This window comes from Triplophysa rosa, linkage group LG24, assembly GCF_024868665.1.
Source record: "Triplophysa rosa linkage group LG24, Trosa_1v2, whole genome shotgun sequence".
NCBI lineage: Eukaryota > Metazoa > Chordata > Actinopteri > Cypriniformes > Nemacheilidae > Triplophysa > Triplophysa rosa.
In genome coordinates, this window is record NC_079913.1 from 4278272 (window position 1) to 4297402 (window position 19131).

At 39.1% G+C, this 19131-nt stretch overlaps 3 protein-coding genes across 3 annotated transcripts in view; all 3 read right to left on the reverse strand.

The window, feature by feature from the left end:
- The window catches only part of LOC130547918 (synapsin-3-like), a 32216-nt gene extending 30075 nt beyond the window's left edge, over positions 1 to 2141 (reverse strand). The window contains exon 1 of the mRNA XM_057324296.1: positions 2055 to 2141. The gene's annotated coding sequence lies outside the window, so the exon portion shown is untranslated. The remainder of the gene's footprint in view (positions 1 to 2054) is intronic.
- Positions 2142 to 4197: 2056 nt separating this feature from the next.
- LOC130547486 (uncharacterized) lies at positions 4198 to 11273 on the reverse strand. Its single transcript, XM_057323449.1, has 12 exons — positions 10785 to 11273; positions 10418 to 10553; positions 9448 to 9760; positions 9066 to 9110; positions 8829 to 8955; positions 8521 to 8686; positions 8265 to 8409; positions 8024 to 8120; positions 7831 to 7918; positions 7622 to 7752; positions 7379 to 7521; positions 4198 to 7025 (listed from the first exon to the last, which is right to left on the reverse strand). The coding sequence occupies exons 1-12, from the start codon at positions 11054 to 11056 to the stop codon at positions 4198 to 4200; spliced, it is 4491 nt and encodes a 1496-aa protein (XP_057179432.1). The 5' UTR covers positions 11057 to 11273.
- Positions 11274 to 13382: 2109 nt separating this feature from the next.
- On the reverse strand, positions 13383 to 18662 carry LOC130547861 (protein mono-ADP-ribosyltransferase PARP12-like). Its single transcript, XM_057324202.1, has 12 exons — positions 18274 to 18662; positions 17655 to 17790; positions 16468 to 16825; positions 16302 to 16352; positions 16096 to 16222; positions 15843 to 16008; positions 15641 to 15761; positions 15395 to 15491; positions 15071 to 15146; positions 14867 to 14997; positions 14637 to 14788; positions 13383 to 14429 (listed from the first exon to the last, which is right to left on the reverse strand). The coding sequence occupies exons 1-12, from the start codon at positions 18543 to 18545 to the stop codon at positions 13870 to 13872; spliced, it is 2247 nt and encodes a 748-aa protein (XP_057180185.1). The 5' UTR covers positions 18546 to 18662; the 3' UTR covers positions 13383 to 13869.
- Between the last annotated feature and the right edge of the window lie 469 nt (positions 18663 to 19131).

The following is a 19131-nucleotide window of genomic DNA, read 5'->3' on the forward strand; positions in this document are numbered from 1 at the left end:
CAATCAGATTGATTAAGGTGTTTACATGAAGGCTTTTCAGTCCGATTGAGCCATCAATCCGATTACAAGTGGATTATTTGGTTGCAACTTGCATGTAAACGTGGCTACTGATTGGTAGACATGTACTTTTGCATTTGCTGGATTAAATATTGGACACAAAACATTAAGTTAAATGCATTCCAAAGGAAAGCAGAGAGTTCTGAGCTGTCTCTCTTCCTTTAGACTTTTAATCTGTCTTTCTGTCAAATTGAGCTCACACAGAAACACACACAGCAGCCTGCAAGCAGCAAACACACTGACGCATTTCTACATCTTCTTCAGATGCCGTATAATGAAGCCATGAGAAGATGAGGCAGAACAGAGCACATTATATCTGGAGAGTGTGTGTGTGTGTGTGTGTGTGTGTGTGTGTGTGTGTTGCAGTTAATGTTCGTGTCATTATAGTGCACTGCTCAAACATCTAAAAATACTGAGCAACACTGCAGGAACCCAAAAGTGCTTGAAGGATTGAAACCGATGAATCAGAAACACATTAGTTTGAGTTGCACAAAACGTCATTCACTCAAAAAGAACTTTTTTGTCCCGATATACGATATACTTTGATCTATATTGATCAAAACTGAAGCAAAATGCATTTTACATTTTATAGCATCATGAGAGTACATAACAACAGAATTCTTACTGCTGTCAAATCACACATTGGTCATATCTGAGACCATGAGGAGTGTCATTATGCTGGTGCACAGTCACTGCACGTCTAAATATTTGTGTTTGACTGTGCAGTAAATAACTCATAGAAATGATCTGAATGTCACACATCAAGCTACAGTATGACTGAGTGTCTGTACAGTAACAGCTCACAAGTCTTTTAAACGTGTTTTAAAGTATCCGCAGTGACTGAACTCAGCCTGAACTGTAAACAGGACAGAAGATGACTGAATCTTTCCTTTATATTTCTGGCACACGGGACGACTAGATATGCTGAATGAAATAACAGCGCTTACAGGCTAGTGACAGAACACGCTTAGAGTAAACTGATTCAGAAAACGACCAGAGGAATAAGACATAGATGAAGACTTAGATCTGTATAGAATGACCAGATCAATGTTTAGCTCAATATACAGGTGTCAACAGTCCAAAACATTAACTCGTGGCGATGTGTGACTTTAAATGACAACAATTATCTGTATAAACATGACAAAAAGCACAAACACATAAAAACTTCACAGATCATCCTCAGTACGCATTTAACACAGATGATGTAAAAATGTAAAAGAATACAGGTGTGTGTGTGTGTGTGTGCGTGTGCGTGTGCGTGTGCGTGAAGTAAAAGAGCAACAGTGTGAACTTTACTGTAACATAATACGAGAAAAAAATGCATCACATAACTATTAAACAGCTCCAAAAAAAAAAAACTTAAGAAGCGATACAGTGATGCTTCCAGTATAATCACCACGAGCGTCGATCTGTCCAGCAGGTGCGCTTTAGAGTGACGTCACTGCGCTGATTGTGATGGAAGCGTTTCATTTGATAGCGTCGAGTCGTTTGCAGTGCAGATGGACGCAAAACAAGTAAAAATGAGTGAATGTGGCAGAATAACGCGTTTCCCTTTATAAGCAGTGAAAAACGCAGAATTATTCCGCTCGCACAGAACAAAAGATTGTTTGAATAAGCCTCGATGAATAATTGATTATGAATAAATAAACCTGCGTGATTTCTGTCAGGATGAACAGATCGATACATGCAGGGAATTCCCTTTTCCACAGCGAATACACTCAACATTTCACATAGATTAAACGCTGTTACATTTGAAAACATAATCTCTACAGCTAACGTTATATGTGGCGATGTTGAAATAATTGTCTTCATTTTAGATGCGTTACATGAACAAACAGCAGCTTCAACGCTCCACCAATCAATAACAATGAAAACACAGCATTAAATCTATATCAGAACATCTCCTGCACACTTACGCTCCGTCATGACGCATTACAGACAAATATTAAATGAAAATACGTGAAATATCAGCGTAAAGGAAGCTTTAGTAGATTTACCTCAGATACGTCTGCGCTCGTGCCACACACCGCCTTCTCCAGCAGCTGCGCTCTCACTACATGACGCGAACGTGCTGGACTCGCCGCATTAATTCACTGGCGTCTGATTGGACGAACAGTCAGACCTAATTAATATTCAATGACACATAGAAACGCGCATGCACAGGGCTGACTCTAATATCAGCAGTCCTGCACAGTGACAAAAGTGCGTTAGCGTTTACATTCATGATTTGATGACACCAGAAATATGTCGTTTACTCACAGTGGCGTAATAATCTGTCTCATTCTTCGTTTAACACTACTGAAAAATCAATAGAACCCTGCCCCAAACACAATAGAAAAAGTAAAGGATTTAATGGTTATAATGTTACATCCTATTGGAATAATACCCAAAACACACTACAGAAAAGAGTTTTGTAATGTCTTCAATAGAAAAAGCTAATATAAAGCTAATTACATTTTCTATTGTGTTTGACCTTTTTTAACAGTGGCGATTTTGCTGTGCCGTGTTCTGTTGTTGTTTTTCTAGCTAGCAGTGTTGCTGTGTCTGTCATAATTGTTTTATTAAATAATTTTGGAGACAGGGGCTGTGTTTTTTAATATGAAAAAGTTTTTTTACAGTATTGCTTTAATTTACATTAATATAAGACAATACTGCAAAAATAGTTTGAATAAAATAGTTAGAAAAAAAATAGTTAGACAAGCTGTTGTCACGAACCCAGTCTATGTTTTCCCCTGTTATGTTGGACTTTTCAGTTACTTCCTGTTTGTGCCATGTGTTTTGTAGTCCTTTGTAGTTTTTTCGTGTTAATTAGGTTCCCCGGGTGTTTATTGTTTCCTCCTTTTCTCAGTGTGTGTATATAAACCCTTGTGTTTTACTTGTCATTTGTCAGTCGCTATGGATTATATTGTTTTTGATCTTTCTGTTGTCAGATCCATGGATTACCTGGGGCCCGTTTCAATAAGGAGGTACAACCAACTCTGAGTTGAGATGGGAATCTTTGAGTTTTTGGTTTCAGAACAGCTGACTTGAGTTAGTTCGGTCAATTATGAGTAGGCAGACTCGGAGTTAAACTTGTGCATCACAACTATAAAAGGCCATGATTAATGGAGCTCCAATTTTATTATTTAGCATGGCAATGGTACAAATAAGCAAAATGGCTGCAGAAAGCATTTGAGAGCGATGCACACTTTCCTCACTGGTTTGCATACAGTGGATTTACCAATGTGCTCTCCATCCCTGGTGTTATATAGAAAACTACAGAGGATGAAAAATGACTTTAATATAAATTAGATACATGTGCCAATATACAGTGCAAATAAATTGATCAATAAAAGAATGCTAAAAGACAGATACAACATATAGTTATAAATATTTATTTCTTTTACATCTATTTCCTCACTCCCCAAAGGTGCTGTAGTGAGCAATACTATACTTACGGTACTTACGCGGTACTGCACGTCTAGGCCGATGTGTGAAGCCAAGCTGGAAAGCGATAACTTTGCTATGGTTTTGTTTGTACAACTGTAAAATTCCAACTAAAAACCTACCTTTTCCAGTTTGACTGATTTGTCATTTTGTTTTCTGACTTGTCGATGTGGTTTCTGACTTGATGTTTTGTTTCCCTAATTGTTGTGTTTTATGATTTTGTTTTAAGATTTGATATTGTGTTTTCAGATTTGTCATTTTGATTTTGGGCTTTTTATTTTGCTTTTAGATTTGTTTTTAGTTTTGCAACTTGCTGTTTTGTTTTGCACTTCCTGGCCACCGTAATCCACAGAAGAAACATCCTCAAACAACAGAAACTGCTCTAAACATGACGCTTTTAACCTAAACTAAAGGCTACACTATCATGTAAGATTTTTTTGCATTGTGAATGTACACTGCAGACATTTTAGTAATTCTCATTGATTTAGGGGTGTAAGTGACCCAGAGTATTTCAAAGGTTTAACAACAGTTTTAGTTATAGCCCCCTTTACAAACCCTCAAAACAATACATTATTCATTTAATTTTTTTCATTATGAACAACAAAGACAGAATACATGGTATTATAATACATTATATTATTACAATATGTACATTGATTAAACTTAAACTAAATAAATTGTTAAAAAAAAGGTTAATTTCAGTAACAGATGAAATCACATGACAGTGCATTTTTTCCCCTCTGTAGTGATCGTGGTGGTGGTATGGTGTGGGCTTCTCTCTGCACTCTCACGTCTCATTGCTGAAGAGTTTTCTCTGCCATAATGAGAGCAGACAGTCTGACGAGAGGAAAGCGCTAAAGAGTTTGACACAGATCCACTAGAGCGAGATAAACTCTGAGCAGAAGAGACAACAACACCATCAGACACTGAGGATCTGTTCACTGCGACTGGAGGAGACGACAGTTTCACAGCATAATTTGAGTACTGAACCACTGTGGACAGTGAATCCCTCGAATCACCTCTCAACTGACTGAGAGACACAGAACCACTGCGTACCTCAGAAACATCATGGATGTTTCCAGATGAAGAACGAATCGCAGAACCGCTGTGAATCTCAGAAACGTCTTGAATTGTTCCAGATGATGAAGAGGTCACAAAACTTCTGCGAATCTCAGAAACGTCTTGAATTGTTCCAGATGAAGAACCAATCGCAGAACCGCTGCGAATCTCAGAAACGTCTCGAATTGTTCCAGATGAAGAACGAATCGCAGAACCGCTGCGAATCTCAGAAACGTCTCGAATTGTTCCAGATGAAGAACGAATCGCAGAACAGCTGAGAATCTCAGAAACGTCTTGAATTGTTCCAGATGAAGAACGAATCGCAGAACAGCTGAGAATCTCAGAAACGTCTTGAATTGTTCCAGATGAAGAACGAATCGCAGAACAGCTGAGAATCTCAGAAACGTCTTGAATTGTTCCAGATGAAGAACGAATCGCAGAACAGCTGAGAATCTCAGAAACGTCTTGAATTGTTCCAGATGAAGAACGAATCTCAGAACAGCTGAGAATCTCAGAAACGTCTTGAATTGTTCCAGATGAAGAACGAATCGCAGAACAGCTGAGAATCTCAGAAACGTCTTGAATTGTTCCAGATGAAGAACGAATCTCAGAACCGCTGTGAATCTCAGAAACGTCTCGAATTGTTCCAGATGAAGAACGAATCGCAGAACAGCTGAGAATCTCAGAAACGTCTCGAATTGTTCCAGATGAAGAACGAATCTCAGAAACGTCTCGAATTGTTCCAGATGAAGAACGAATCTCAGAAACGTCTCGAATTGTTCCAGATGAAGAACGAATCTCAGAAACGTCTTGAATTGTTCCAGATGAAGAACGAATCTCAGAACCGCTGTGAATCTCAGAAACGTCTTGAATTGTTCCAGATGAAGAACGAATCGCAGAACAGCTGCGAATCTCAGAAACGTCTCGAATTGTTCCAGATGAAGAACGAATCTCAGAAACGTCTCGAATTGTTCCAGATGAAGAACGAATCTCAGAAACGTCTCGAATTGTTCCAGATGAAGAACGAATCTCAGAAACGTCTCGAATTGTTCCAGATGAAGAACGAATCTCAGAAACGTCTCGAATTGTTCCAGATGAAGAACGAATCTCAGAAACGTCTCGAATTGTTCCAGATGAAGAACGAATCTCAGAAACGTCTCGAATTGTTCCAGATGAAGAACGAATCTCAGAAACGTCTCGAATTGTTCCAGATGAAGAACGAATCTCAGAAACGTCTCGAATTGTTCCAGATGAAGAACGAATCTCAGAAACGTCTCGAATTGTTCCAGATGAAGAACGAATCTCAGAAACGTCTCGAATTGTTCCAGATGAAGAACGAATCTCAGAAACGTCTCGAATTGTTCCAGATGAAGAACGAATCTCAGAAACGTCTCGAATTGTTCCAGATGAAGAACGAATCTCAGAAACGTCTCGAATTGTTCCAGATGAAGAACGAATCTCAGAAACGTCTCGAATTGTTCCAGATGAAGAACGAATCTCAGAAACGTCTCGAATTGTTCCAGATGAAGAACGAATCTCAGAAACGTCTCGAATTGTTCCAGATGAAGAACGAATCTCAGAAACGTCTCGAATTGTTCCAGATGAAGAACGAATCTCAGAAACGTCTCGAATTGTTCCAGATGAAGAACGAATCTCAGAAACGTCTTGAATTGTTCCAGATGAAGAACGAATCTCAGAACCGTCTTGAATTGTTCCAGATGAAGAACGAATCTCAGAAACGTCTTGAATTGTTCCAGATGATGAAGAGGTCACAGAACCGCTGTATATCTCAGGGACTTTTTGGGTGTTTTCAGATGAAGAACGGTTCACAGACTCGACTGAGATGTTCTGGTGATCTGGATCACTTGAGAATCTCCAAGCATGCAGTTGGACAGCAGGCTGCAGTGGTGTTAGCAGGGGGATTTCATCACTCGTCATCATCAGAACTGCATTGAGATCAGTTTTTGGGACATTTGAGACAGGATCTCTAGTGGAGAGAATTAGATTTGTATTTATTGTTGAACCCGAGAGAGCAGAGAGTGAATGTGTTTCTCTGGAGGAACTAGAAGATCCTGAGGTTTGTTCTGACCCGGAAGCAGAAGCAAAAGCGGGTGATGACTTTATTCCACTGCTTGGGTTTGTCCTGACATCGGAGCTTTCAGGAGTTTGTCTAACATTCTTTACATTTACCCGAGCGGCACTCGCCATTAGAGACATTTCAAATGTTTTATTCTGCTCATAAGTAATGAGGAACTCTGGGTAGATCTGTGACCTGTCAAACAACACAAAGACAGACGGGTCACGAAGATTGTCTACACAACTGTGGTAATGATCTCCTGTAGCATTTTTGGGCGGAGGGCGACAGTAATGAAAGGCTCCTCTGGTGTAGTGTCCGAGCAACACCCTGCACACGAACATCATCCTCACTCCACATTCATCTGTGTTTTTATGGCAGGACTGTGCCTCCTTTGAGAAATAAATCCCTGTGAAAAACACGAGAAATAAAAAACACAGAGGTTAAAGGGACAGTTCACCCAAAAATCATTTACTCACCCTCAGGTTGTTCCAAACCTGTATAAATTTCTTTGTTCTATTAAACAGAAAGAAAGATATTTGAAAGAATGTCAGTAACCAAATAGATCTCATCCCCCATTTACTGCCATAGTAGGGAAAATAAATACTATGGGAGTCAATGGGGAATGAAATCTGTTTGGTTACAGACATTCTTTCAAATATCTTCTTTTGTGTTCTATGAGTAAATGATGACAGAATTTTCACTTTTGGGTGAACTATCCCTTTAAATGAATGTCTGAAATAGACAGTAGGTGTATTGTACCTTTGCCATACTCTGAGGTATCAGACATCCCAATGTCAAAGTTTTGACAGCAAACAACATCGAGGAGTGAGGATTTGGTATCATGAAATAGAAGCCGCTCACCAAATCTCTCTTGGTTAGTTTTCTTCAGGGCTTCTTTTTTCCTGTGGAAAAATCCCAAAACATTTTTGATCTTGTCTTCTTTATATGTGTCTGTCTGTTAAAGCTTTTTACAGCTTTAGTTGTTTTTACACTGACACTCACGTGATGAAGATTCCCCAGAGTTTTCTGTTTTGCACACGCTCAATCTGTCTGATGGTGAAAGAGCTCATAGTCTGACAGAAGAGATCCTGAACTCTGGCGTAATCTCTGTCAGACGGATGGAGACGAACTCTCTGCAAACAAGAGAATGAATGCATGAGACATCAATCATCTCTAATGAACAACAAATGATTGAATGATGAGAACTGAACCTGAAATCCACGGTCAGGAATCGCACTTTGGTCCCAAAATCCAGGAAAACCTTTAAAAACATGAGGTCTGGCCGAAGAGTTTTTCCTGCTAGACAATCAAACAAAATCACACACAGAACTGAAATCACACACACACACACACACACACACACGAGATCAGCCTGTAACGCTGGATGTGAATGATCATCGTCACCTTGTTCTGGAGATGTGGACGTCCACTGAGGAGACAAACACGGGCCGTCGTCTCACGGGTCTCTCTGTTCCACTTACTTCATTTCTTTGGACCATATCTGTACGTGAAAGAGTTATTATCTGATCAGAAGAAAATCTCATCACATAATTTGACATAAAAACAACACCAGCATGTTACAAAAAAAAAAACTTAAAAGACTAAAGTAGACTAAACTACTGTGGATCAGTTAAACATGAAACACCTTTAAAGTTCAGCTGATAAAAGTGTTTTCCTGCTCTGAACCTCACAACATCATCCTGATCGGAAGGGTTCTGCAGTTGTAAAGACTCCTGATATCTCTTCTCCAGCTCATCACTGCACACCATACACATTCTGTGCATTTCTTTCTGTACGTTTCAAAAAGAAGAACGAAAGATTATAGGAAGAAACATTTCAGGTGGCAGAATCTGAAAAACGGTGTCTTGTAATATCCGTTTCTTTATTCAAGTCACACGTACCAGTGATGCGTACTGGATCCAGTGGTCATACTGGTCTCTCCAATACCAGATCCAGGTGGTGGTGAAAATGAAACTGGGAAAGAGAACTGAGGGTTCTGTGGAGAGACGCAGGACCTCATTCAGGCCCAGAGTCATGTCCTCAAAACAAACAGGCACCGTTCCTGAACTGTCACACAGAACACATGCGTGATGTAATATGGTTTCATCTTTGAATAAACTGAATAACACACAGACGATCAGAGCTGTGATGACGCTGTTAAAAAGAAACTTGAAAGTGTGTATTTCCACAGCAAGGCACACACTCGCACCTGTTAACGTTAGATGGCTCACAGTATTCTCTCTCAATCTCTTCATTGTTTGGTAACGCAGCCCAGGTGTCATCCACCTTCACCTCCCACTTATACGGCATTTTAAAATGAATTCTGCTGCATTCTCCTGCCGTCAGACAATGACACGCATTGAATTCACAATCTATCATTTCATTTATATTTGTACGTGTTTATTCATTATAAACATGAATGAAATGAAGATGCATTATCTCTTACGGTTCTTACAGAAGCCTTTGACAAACGAGAGGCAGATTTCAAGTTCTGTGTGGATAAAACACAACAGTTCAGCTGACATCGCGTGAACGATTGTACAGCTTTCAAAAGCACATACGCTGGTACACTCTTAAAAATGAAAATGCTTAAAAGGTTTTTCACAGAGATGCTTTAGAAGAACCATTTTTGGTTCCACAAAGAACCATTCAGTCAAAGGTTCTATAAAGAACCTTTTTTATATTCTGAAGAACCTTTTGTTCACCACAAAGAACCTTATGTGAATTACAGAGAGGTTCTTCAGATGTTAATAGTTCTTTATGGAACCAAAAGGTTCTTCTATGGCATCAAAGAACCTTATGAAGCGCCTTTTTTTTTAAGAGTGTACCTGTGTTTCTTCTCTTCTGCCGGACAGGTTGCTTGGTGCCGGTGAGATCAGACTGCGGTCTGATGTTCCTGTGTCTCTTCAGTGTGAGAATGTTGCGGTAGATGAAGGGAAGAGAAGACATCAGATGATCAGACACTCCTCTGCGTCTCAGAACCCTGAGCGTATCGGGCCCGTGGAAATCATGTGAACTGCCGCATTCTGTGACATCACAGCATCCTCTGATGAAACTCTCGCACACGTGCAGTCTCGTGCACTGCTCTTTCTCTGGACACCTACCGTACGGCCCGCCACTTCTGTTGTACAACACGCACACCTGTGACAGGACAAAGCAACAGAGCTGGCATAAAATATACTGTAGGAAATCTGTTTTACCACACATATACTGTTGTAAGAGCATCAGCAGCAACACTACAGTACAACAATCTGCATCGTTTTTATTCCATACATACTCCATACTACACTACATATACTAAAGCACCTATTCATTAAAGGGGTCATATGGTGCGAATACGTGTTTTTCTGTGTCTTTGGTGTTTTATAAGTTGCCCATGCATGTATTAGACACGTAAAATTGCAAAAATTAAAGTGTCAGAACAAAAGATGCATTCTATCTAAAAGCGAATGCTCACCCAGACCTGCCTGAAACGCTTCGTGTAAACACACCCCCAAAAATCTACGTCAGCTCGTGGTATGATTTGACTAAGACCGCCCAAATGTATACGCAAGTAAGGTGAGCGCACCTGTCAGTACAATTGCTTTGGAACCTGATGTTCCAAATATGGTAAGAGGCGTTACAGTTCCATCACAGTATTCAACCAATCACTTCGCACTGGTTAACTGGCCAATCATAGCACACCTCGCTTTTCAGAGCGATGAGCTTTGTAAAAATCTGCGCGTTTCAGAGAGGCGGGGCAAAGAGGAGATACAAACATGGTTGGAAGTTGGAAGCATGGATGTGATGTGAACTCACAGGAGGCAGGAGGTTGGAGTCACTCTGCAGTAACATCACACAAAGTTCCTCTCGACTCAGAGCAGAAATCTGATGATCTCTGAGGACTCTGATGTTGTGTTTAGATATCAGCTCGTGTCCAAAAACACACACTCGCCTACAGAAACACAAACAAACACATTAGACAAACTCTCCTGTTATGACACGACTGGAGCGACTCCAGGGATTATTTCCCAGGGGCATGTTGTCACAATATAATTAGAGGTAATGCAGATCATAAGAAAGAAGAAACTTTGATCGTCTGTGACCTATGTCACGTCTCTCACACAGTGTGAAGTTGTCACTGTAAACATGTGTGACAACTTGCCCCGGTGGGGTGTGCACATACCTGTTACAGTGTCCCATCATGAGTTCATATTTACACATGTGCAGATCTCCACACACGGCTCCGTCACACTCGCTGTTGTTACACAGTTTCACGTCAGCTTTCACGATGATCTCTTTACTGTCGCTGTGCTGGATCACAGTGAAGATGTCACCCTTGATGACCTGATCCAGGTCTGATAACTCCGGCAGTCCGTATGACAGATCGAGAACGCGCTCGTACTCCATCGCTCCGTTATTCCCACACAGGATCTTCAGAAGAGTTTCCTTCGCCATCAAAATGCCGTGAAATCTTCGCTAGATCAGTGTTGAGCGAAATGCGAAAATGTTTGGGGGAAACGAAACTCGTGATCAGAGATCCGCCCATTTTTAGATCTGCGCATGCCTGAAATCACACTCTCAAATAAAAAGAGGTGTCACTGGGCGGTGCCCTGCCTTTCAAAAGTACACCTCTGCAGGGAAAGAGGGCAGGCTTGTTCCCTGCGTTCCAATCAGCATACTAGCCGTCCTAACAGGAGCGTCACTAAACTCCACCTACTCGCGGTGAGTTGTGGGTAATATCCGCCGTTAAGAGTGTGCGTCATTCTACACTTCGAATTTCTACCGGAAGTAGTAGACCATCGGGAATCTTTGGAATACTATTTTCAACATACCACGATTTGGGACATACTAATTCTACCTTCGAATACTATTAGGACGGATAGTATGCTGATTGGAACGCAGGGCTTCTCTCAATGGCAGTTCATATTAAAGCCACAATATGGAAGAATTTTGTTATGAAATATCCAAAAATCACTTGCACAGTGTGATATATTTCATGCAGTTGTGTACTTACATTATCCCAATTGTTCCCAAGAATGTGCAAATCCAGAGAAATTCCTATTTAAAATCTACTCTCTGGATGGGTTAAATGCAGAGGTCACATTTTGTTGCCTTGTACTTGTACATGTGCAATGACAATAAATTGAATCCAAATCCAAATATCCGCTGCTCCGCACTACCCTCAGTTTCCTGTTATAGAAACTACTGCAACACGCAAATGCGGAAGTGGTTATACAGCATCTAGGACGCAGCATCTGTTGTTCTGTTATTATGGATCACGATTACTCTTTGGCGAGTAAAGGAAACCCAAAAAAGTGTAAACGTAGACCAAATGAGGCAAGCAGGCTTATGGACAAACGAAGAAATAAAACAAGGATTAATATCGGCGTGGCGTTTTCTAAATGGAGAGAGCTTCGCGACCAACTTGGACTCGACAGAGACTCCGCTCTCGCATGTGTTTTAATAGACAGGTAAGCACTTATTTTTATTGTACACGAAATACTCATGCACAGATTATTTGAATAGTTATGAATGTAGTTACCCTATGAAATACAGAATATGTCGCACAAAAATATGTAGCCAACAACGTTACTTGTAAATGCTGTGGATTCCTTCCAATTTACTTTATAAACGACGACTGTTTTAAACACGTAAAACTGTGTAGCATTACGCTACCAAATCAATTGACAAAGTCCAATATCAGTCGCGGGCTAACGTAGCATTACATTCCACGTTTCTTGCAAGCTAATTCATTATGATGACATAAAATAAAATTCATTCATTACCTCCATACGCCTCTGGATGGTGAAAATGACATGTCCCATAATTCCACTCTCCTACATAACGTCATTTAGATTCACCTTTTGTTGTTTCGAAAGTGCACCATCTAGCGGTCCAAATATTCCATATTGTGGCTTTAATACCTTTTTAAAGGGTATCCAGTGACAGAGTGTGTGTACACCATTAACACTGTTGGGCATGTTACTCTGAATAAGTAATTAATTACTAGCTACTAATTAGTATCCTATAGTGTAATTAGATTACTGTACAAATTACTCTCTCCAAAAAGTATTTAATTACTTATTACTAATTACTTTCTATATCCTATATCAACCTTGACTAGTTAAGTGATTCAAGGATAGACATGAAACGACTCTAAATTCATTCAAACAAATTATATAAAACTACATAAAGTAATATTATTAACTGACCAAAGTTTTACAAATGTGAGAATTATACATTAAAGCACGGATTTTAAAGTTAGACTTTGAATTTTGATGTCAATTCCACTGTTGCACACACATACATTACACAAAGTAATTAAATTAAATAAAAAAAAAATAAAAATAAATAAAAAAAAAAAAAAGTAATCACTTACTTTACTTTTTCAAGGGAAAATAATTAAATTACAGTTACTAAGTAATTAGTTACACCAAACACTGACCTTTAACAATGTGTTCCATTATTTAATATGTATGATTTGTTTGGGGTTTGTTTGATTTGTTTATTTCTTAGTTTTGGAAGAATGCAGATTCGTTACAAAAACATTTGATTCTCGTTATCATGTCAGATTTGTAACTATTTTAATGAAATTATTTGTGTAAGGATATTCTTTTAGTATGAAAGATATATGTTTAAAGAATTGTGTTTTTATTTTCCTCATTGTAAGATCTGAAACTGGATGGTTTGATAATTGTCGATCGTCAATCAATCTACCCATCAAAATGCATCACAATAATAAAGAAGGTCATTAAATAAAAACACTGAATTTCTTTTCAAATTGTCTACAGGAAAACTTTATTGTATGTGTAAAATGTTCAGATTATCTCAATCATCTCAGCAAAAATCACAAATAAGTGTGTGCATTTCTATGAACCTGAGAAAACTCTAACATCATTTTTCATGAAGTGATTTCATATGCCATTCATTTAATATTTATAAAACATTTCATAACTTAACTGTCATTAAGGTTTTTGCTAGCTGCTCCCAAAGCCCTCAATCATGAAAACAACACTTCATTCTTTGTTAGAGAAGATCGTTCTCCAACATTACCAGCTGTAGTATTACCATAAACTGCTTAGACTAGTCTTAGAAGTTAGTCATCTCATTTTTTTCTGCAAGACTGGTCATAACTTCTTTAAATCAGTTACATAAAAAGGTAGATTGGGGTGATTGAAATGTGAAAAGTAAGACTGATTAGTCCTAACTAATTGCTGTCTTAACCAAGCGGCTAAGTTTTTGCAACTAGGCCCAGACGTCATGTTGATTCACGAAATAATGCAATCTGACTTGGAGGATGAAGACTGAGATTTGGAGGATGTGTTTGAGGACGGGGTATATGAGGGAGTGGTATATGTGGGCGTGGCAGGTCTGGGAGTGGCATATGAGGGCATGGCAGGTCTGGGAGTGGCATATGAGGGCGTGGCATATGAGGGCGTGGCATATGCGGGTGTGGCATATGACGGAGCAGCACGTGAGATCATGACACTGGGCTGATGAACTGAGCTGTATGCCGACACAGAGACTTGGCTTCTCACTGTCGCTGGTCTCGTAACTGCCGCTGGGGTTTGCGGACTGGACTCTCTGTACTCGATCAGATACTCGGGGTAGATCTGATGCTTTTCAAACACAACAAATATGATGGGATTGTAGACGTCATTCACACAGCTGTGGTAGAACAGAGTATCTCCTCCGTCTTTAGAGGGGGGCCGGAGGTAGCCGGATTCTCCTTTGGTGTAGTCGCCCACCAGAACCCGACAAACAAACATGGTTCCTGAATCTTTGGTGTAGCTGTGAGAGTACTGAGCATCCCTGGCAAAATAACTGCCTGTAAAAAAAAAAAAAGAGTTTACACTTCATCTGTATGAATCACAGGAGAGGAAATAATAAACATATCTCAACGACAGCCATGAAGACAAAGATCACTGCTGCTCATGTGATGGGTTTTTTGTGACTGTTATCCCTTTTATTATGTGGAAGTAAAACTGCTATCATTCAATGTGCATTTTAATGAAAACGTTATTCATGACTCCACCTTTGCCATAGGCCGTGCCGTGTGTTCCACAGATCCTCCAGTCAAAGTTATTCAGACAGATGGCATCTAAATGTTTGGTGTCTGTGCCGTGAAACAGCTGCTTCTCCTCCACGTGTCTGCCTCCGTTGTTCTTCTTCATCTGATCCTTCTGCCTACACATCGCGACAGAATCACGCTTCAGATTCATCTCACACTGTTGTTCACATCAATGTGCTGTACTGAACACTTACCACTGAAACACTTCCCATAATGCTTTGTTCTGAATCCTATCGATGCGCTGAATGTTGAATCCTCTCATGGTGGTGTTGAAGAGTTGCTGGATTCTGTTGTATTCACTCGATGAGCTCGACAGCGACACTTTCTGTGTGAAAAACATCAGCTCAAGTGCTGCACATACAGTACATGACATATCCAAACATCATGACATCATGCACCTTATATCCCGTGTCAGGAGTCAGACATTTATCCCAGTGTTCCGGAAGAGTCTTGAAGTTGTTCGGTGCACGTTTACTGTCAACAGATATAAAGACGGATATATAATGTCTGCTCCAAATATTCAGGGTGTCTAATAATACAGACTGATTTCATAAAGCCAGTGCTTCTTGAACTGGAGGCCGAGAAATAAGGCCACTATGGCTTTGGTTTATTAAAATTGCAATTTTGTGGCGAATTCAGACTGAAAAGGTTTGAGAACGGCTGTCATAAGGAAACGATGTAAACATTTTTAGCACTGAATAAACACTGTCCAGTTTTCTCACGTTGTCTTGATGGTGTGCACATCAGCTGCTGAAACAAATTTGGGACGACGTCTGACAAGCTTCTTTGTTCCATAATGTCTGTTCGTCTGGATCATATCTGAGGATTAGAAGATATTTGATCATCTTGTATAACAGATACACACTCTGCTTTCAGTCATTTATTCACCGGAGAACTTCGTTTTACACAAGAAATAAAATGTCAGGATTTTCAGAAGTTTTCATCTCTCGTCTGGTTTGTGAATGTACCTGTGAAGTTGAGTTCATATGTTTGTGATCCGGCTGTAAACTCCATCACTCCACTGCTGTCGGCCTGATATTTCTGTTCAATCTCAACGCTGCTGATGAGCGAGGACCTGTGACCCCCGTCCTTATCAACACACAACACCGTTCACATTACAGCTTATTCATACACTACAAACACGATATAATGAAAGTGACGGTGACGTACTGCTGTTCCGTACTGGATCCAGTTTCCATACTCATCCTCCCAGTGCCAGATCCACTCTGTGGTCAGAATGAAGGTGGGCTGGAGGACAGACGGCACTGTTGACAGACGCCGAACGGGCTGAGGACCTCGAGTCATCGTGTCAAAATTAACCACCTGGACTCCAGAGCTTTCAGAGACAAGCAGTCAAGACATTAGAGCTCGACAATCGGTTAATAAAGAAAACTATATCTATGATGTAATGTAATCTTTTCACCTGTTTGATTTTGCAGGATTACAGTAGTCCCTCTCCACAGCCTCATTGTCAGGAAGAGTTTTCCACTCACATCCGTCTGTCACTTGCCATTGATATGGAACACTGGAGTGTTCTTTTCTACACGAGTCTACAACACAACACATACTGTATATAAATCACACTTTTAAGTTCTGATTCATATATAATCAGATCAGAGATTCTCTCACCTCCATGTATGCAATGTCCTTTGATGTAATACATGCAGATCTCAGTTTTCTCTGAAGGAAGAATCACACACACATTCATTCGTGCAAATGTAAACACAGTAATGTGGGATTTAATGTCACTGTAGTGAAGATAATAAATCATTTGTGTTCAGTTGAGATTTCTTACCTGTCTGACTCTTTTGTCCTTTATTAACATTCAGAGGATTCGAGGGTCTCCGATTCTGTGTTTTGGGGCCTGTCCAAGTCCTCTGACCAGCAGTGTTTGTTCCTGAAGGTTGTTTGGTTTTGGACAGTTGCCTCAGGGCTTCCATATTTGTGTAAAGATCCTTCATGATGGCCATGAGCTCGGTAGGCACATTTCTGTCCTGAAGGGTCTTCAGAGGATGAGGTTCATAGAAATCATGAGAGCGGTGACATTCACAGGCTCCTCGCAGGTATTTCTGACAGATGTGAAGCCTCCTACAATTCTCACCGTCCTCGCATCGTCCGAACTCACCTGTGCCGTTATTATAGTCATAACACACCTGACAGAGAGAATTCTGGTTCAGCTTATGTTTCATTTATTATCATACATTTATTTTTCTGAAGATTCAACAAATAATTCTCAACATTTGCATTGAATATATACCATATTAAAGGCTATATATGGCTTTTCACCAAGATATTTATAAAGCAATTCATTAAACGCTAAAGGGATTGTCCACCCAAAAATGAAAATTCTGTCATCCAAACTTGTATAAATTTGTTCTGTTGAACACATACAAAGAAATTTGTCAGAATGTTAGATTTTTCAGTTCTGGGACATCGTTCGCTACCATAGTAGAAAAAAATATTTTGTTCTGTTGAACACAAAATAAGATATTTTGAAGAATTTAGGAAAGCAAACAGTAATTTTTTCTACTATGGTAGCTGATGACGTCCCAGAACTGAAAAACATTCTTCCAAATATCTTCCAAAAAAGAAATTCATACAGGTTTGGAGCAACTTGAGGGTAAGTAAATTATGACAGAATTTTCATTTTTGGGTAAACTATTCCTTTAAAAAATAATGAAACAAAATACAATAAAATATAAAAACATTACACCATACAAAAGGCTTGTGACAACTTTCCCCTGAGCTAACATTTTTTTAAAATACAATTATTATGGTTATACTATTTCCTTATATACTTGTTTGCCAAACAACAGCAGCTGCAGTATTGAACAGAAACAGAGATAAAGCCCTTGTGACAAACTCCCTGTGTGATAAACATCCATTTACATTTATCATGATATTGAGCTGATCCTACTTCACACAACAACACTAAACTCTTTGTGTCTGTATAAGATGAAACAAAGAATTGGTCAGTTGTACCGGCGGTAAGAGGCTGTTGTCATTCTGAAGCAGAAGAACACAAAGCTGCTGTTTGTCCAGCAGATGAAGATCATGAGAGAGCAAAAGAGCTGAATTCTGACCCAAACTCAGTTCATGACTGAACCGACATACTCGCCTGTGGAAGCAAAAAAACTTTGAGTATATTATTCATTTTTAAAATACATACAATGATACAATAATGCAGGATGACGTAGATTATGATATCAGCAGGTATGACTCATCTGTGATATTAATATCATTAAGTATATTTGACACTCACTCAACAGCTTTATTCTTAAAGAGTTAACCAAAAAAATACATTTTGTTATTATTTATTTAAAAATACAAGGTTGTGCACATCCAAAACCCGAAAAAAACCACACTCAATGGAATAAATAATAATGTCTCACACACAGGCCTGATGAAGGCCTGAGTGACGGGCGTGGATTAAGTGCGTGAACATTATTCTTATTATTTCATTATTTACATTCATTATTTAGGAAATAATGACAAATCTTTAGATTAACTATGCCTTTAAGGTCTGGATATATGTTAAGTAGATATATGATGATCATATAATATATATGTGTGTGGGTGTATTGAGAATAAAGACACTGACCGTCCTCTGTTGAAGCGGCAAGAGCCGAACAGGTGATGTTTGCATAAGTGCAGTTTTGCGCAGCCGCTGCAGTTCTGCGCTCTACACAAACGAAGTTTAGTTTTGACGATCACTTTCTTCCGTCCGTTTATATTAACAACAGCAAACGATTCATTCCTGCTTTCGATCAGATTCATTACATTACCACTAAACATGTATACTGACACCAGATCGTCTTGATCCATCGATCCATTATTAGCACAAATTATCTGAATAATCGACGCTTCAGCCATTCTGCTGCTGCTGCTGAATGAAGAATCGATCCGATGAGTTCAGATTCACTTACATTCAGCAGGAAATAAAAGCGAAGTGTGAGGTCAGGAAAACGAAAGTTAAGGTGGAGGGCGGAGTTACAGCTGTAAACACACCACATATGAAAGGTCGTGGATACGTGTTACAATAAACTAAAAATAATAATTATATAAATAATAAATTAAATGAAATAACCAACTAATTAAATACAATAAAAAAAACACAACCACGGACAGTTAAAGATCCCCAGTGGCGATATACTGTGGTTCATTTATTTAATTTAACAATCATTTTAATTATTAAATGTACATTTATATTTTAAACGTATACGTTTTTTTATTATTTATAATTTCATCATAACCTTGTTTATTTTGTTTTATTGTTTATTTGTTTATTTATTGTGATTTCTACTCTACAAACTAAAATTCCGGTATAAGGAGTATAAACACGCACTCAGTGAACTTACAGGGCAATATTTGTATTATTTAAGAACAAGATATGAGCACGTAAAAAAATGGAAGCTTCAGTAAATGCAGTGACTCAGTAAATGCATCGTTATTATTTTAC

Coding starts and splice junctions, on each gene's coding strand:
- LOC130547861 (XM_057324202.1), bottom strand. CDS start 18,545: ATGGCTGAAGCGTCGATTATTCAGATAATTTGTGCTAATAATGGATCG. Junction 17,791..18,273: donor TGCCGCTTCAACAGAGGACG/GTCAGTGTCTTT, acceptor TTGCTTCCACAG/GCGAGTATGTCGGTTCAGTC. Junction 15,492..15,640: donor ATATGAACTCAACTTCACAG/GTACATTCACAA, acceptor TCTAATCCTCAG/ATATGATCCAGACGAACAGA.
- LOC130547486 (XM_057323449.1), bottom strand. CDS start 11,056: ATGGCGAAGGAAACTCTTCTGAAGATCCTGTGTGGGAATAACGGAGCG. Junction 7,919..8,023: donor GTCCACATCTCCAGAACAAG/GTGACGATGATC, acceptor TTGATTGTCTAG/CAGGAAAAACTCTTCGGCCA. Junction 7,753..7,830: donor TTCCTGACCGTGGATTTCAG/GTTCAGTTCTCA, acceptor TCTTGTTTGCAG/AGAGTTCGTCTCCATCCGTC.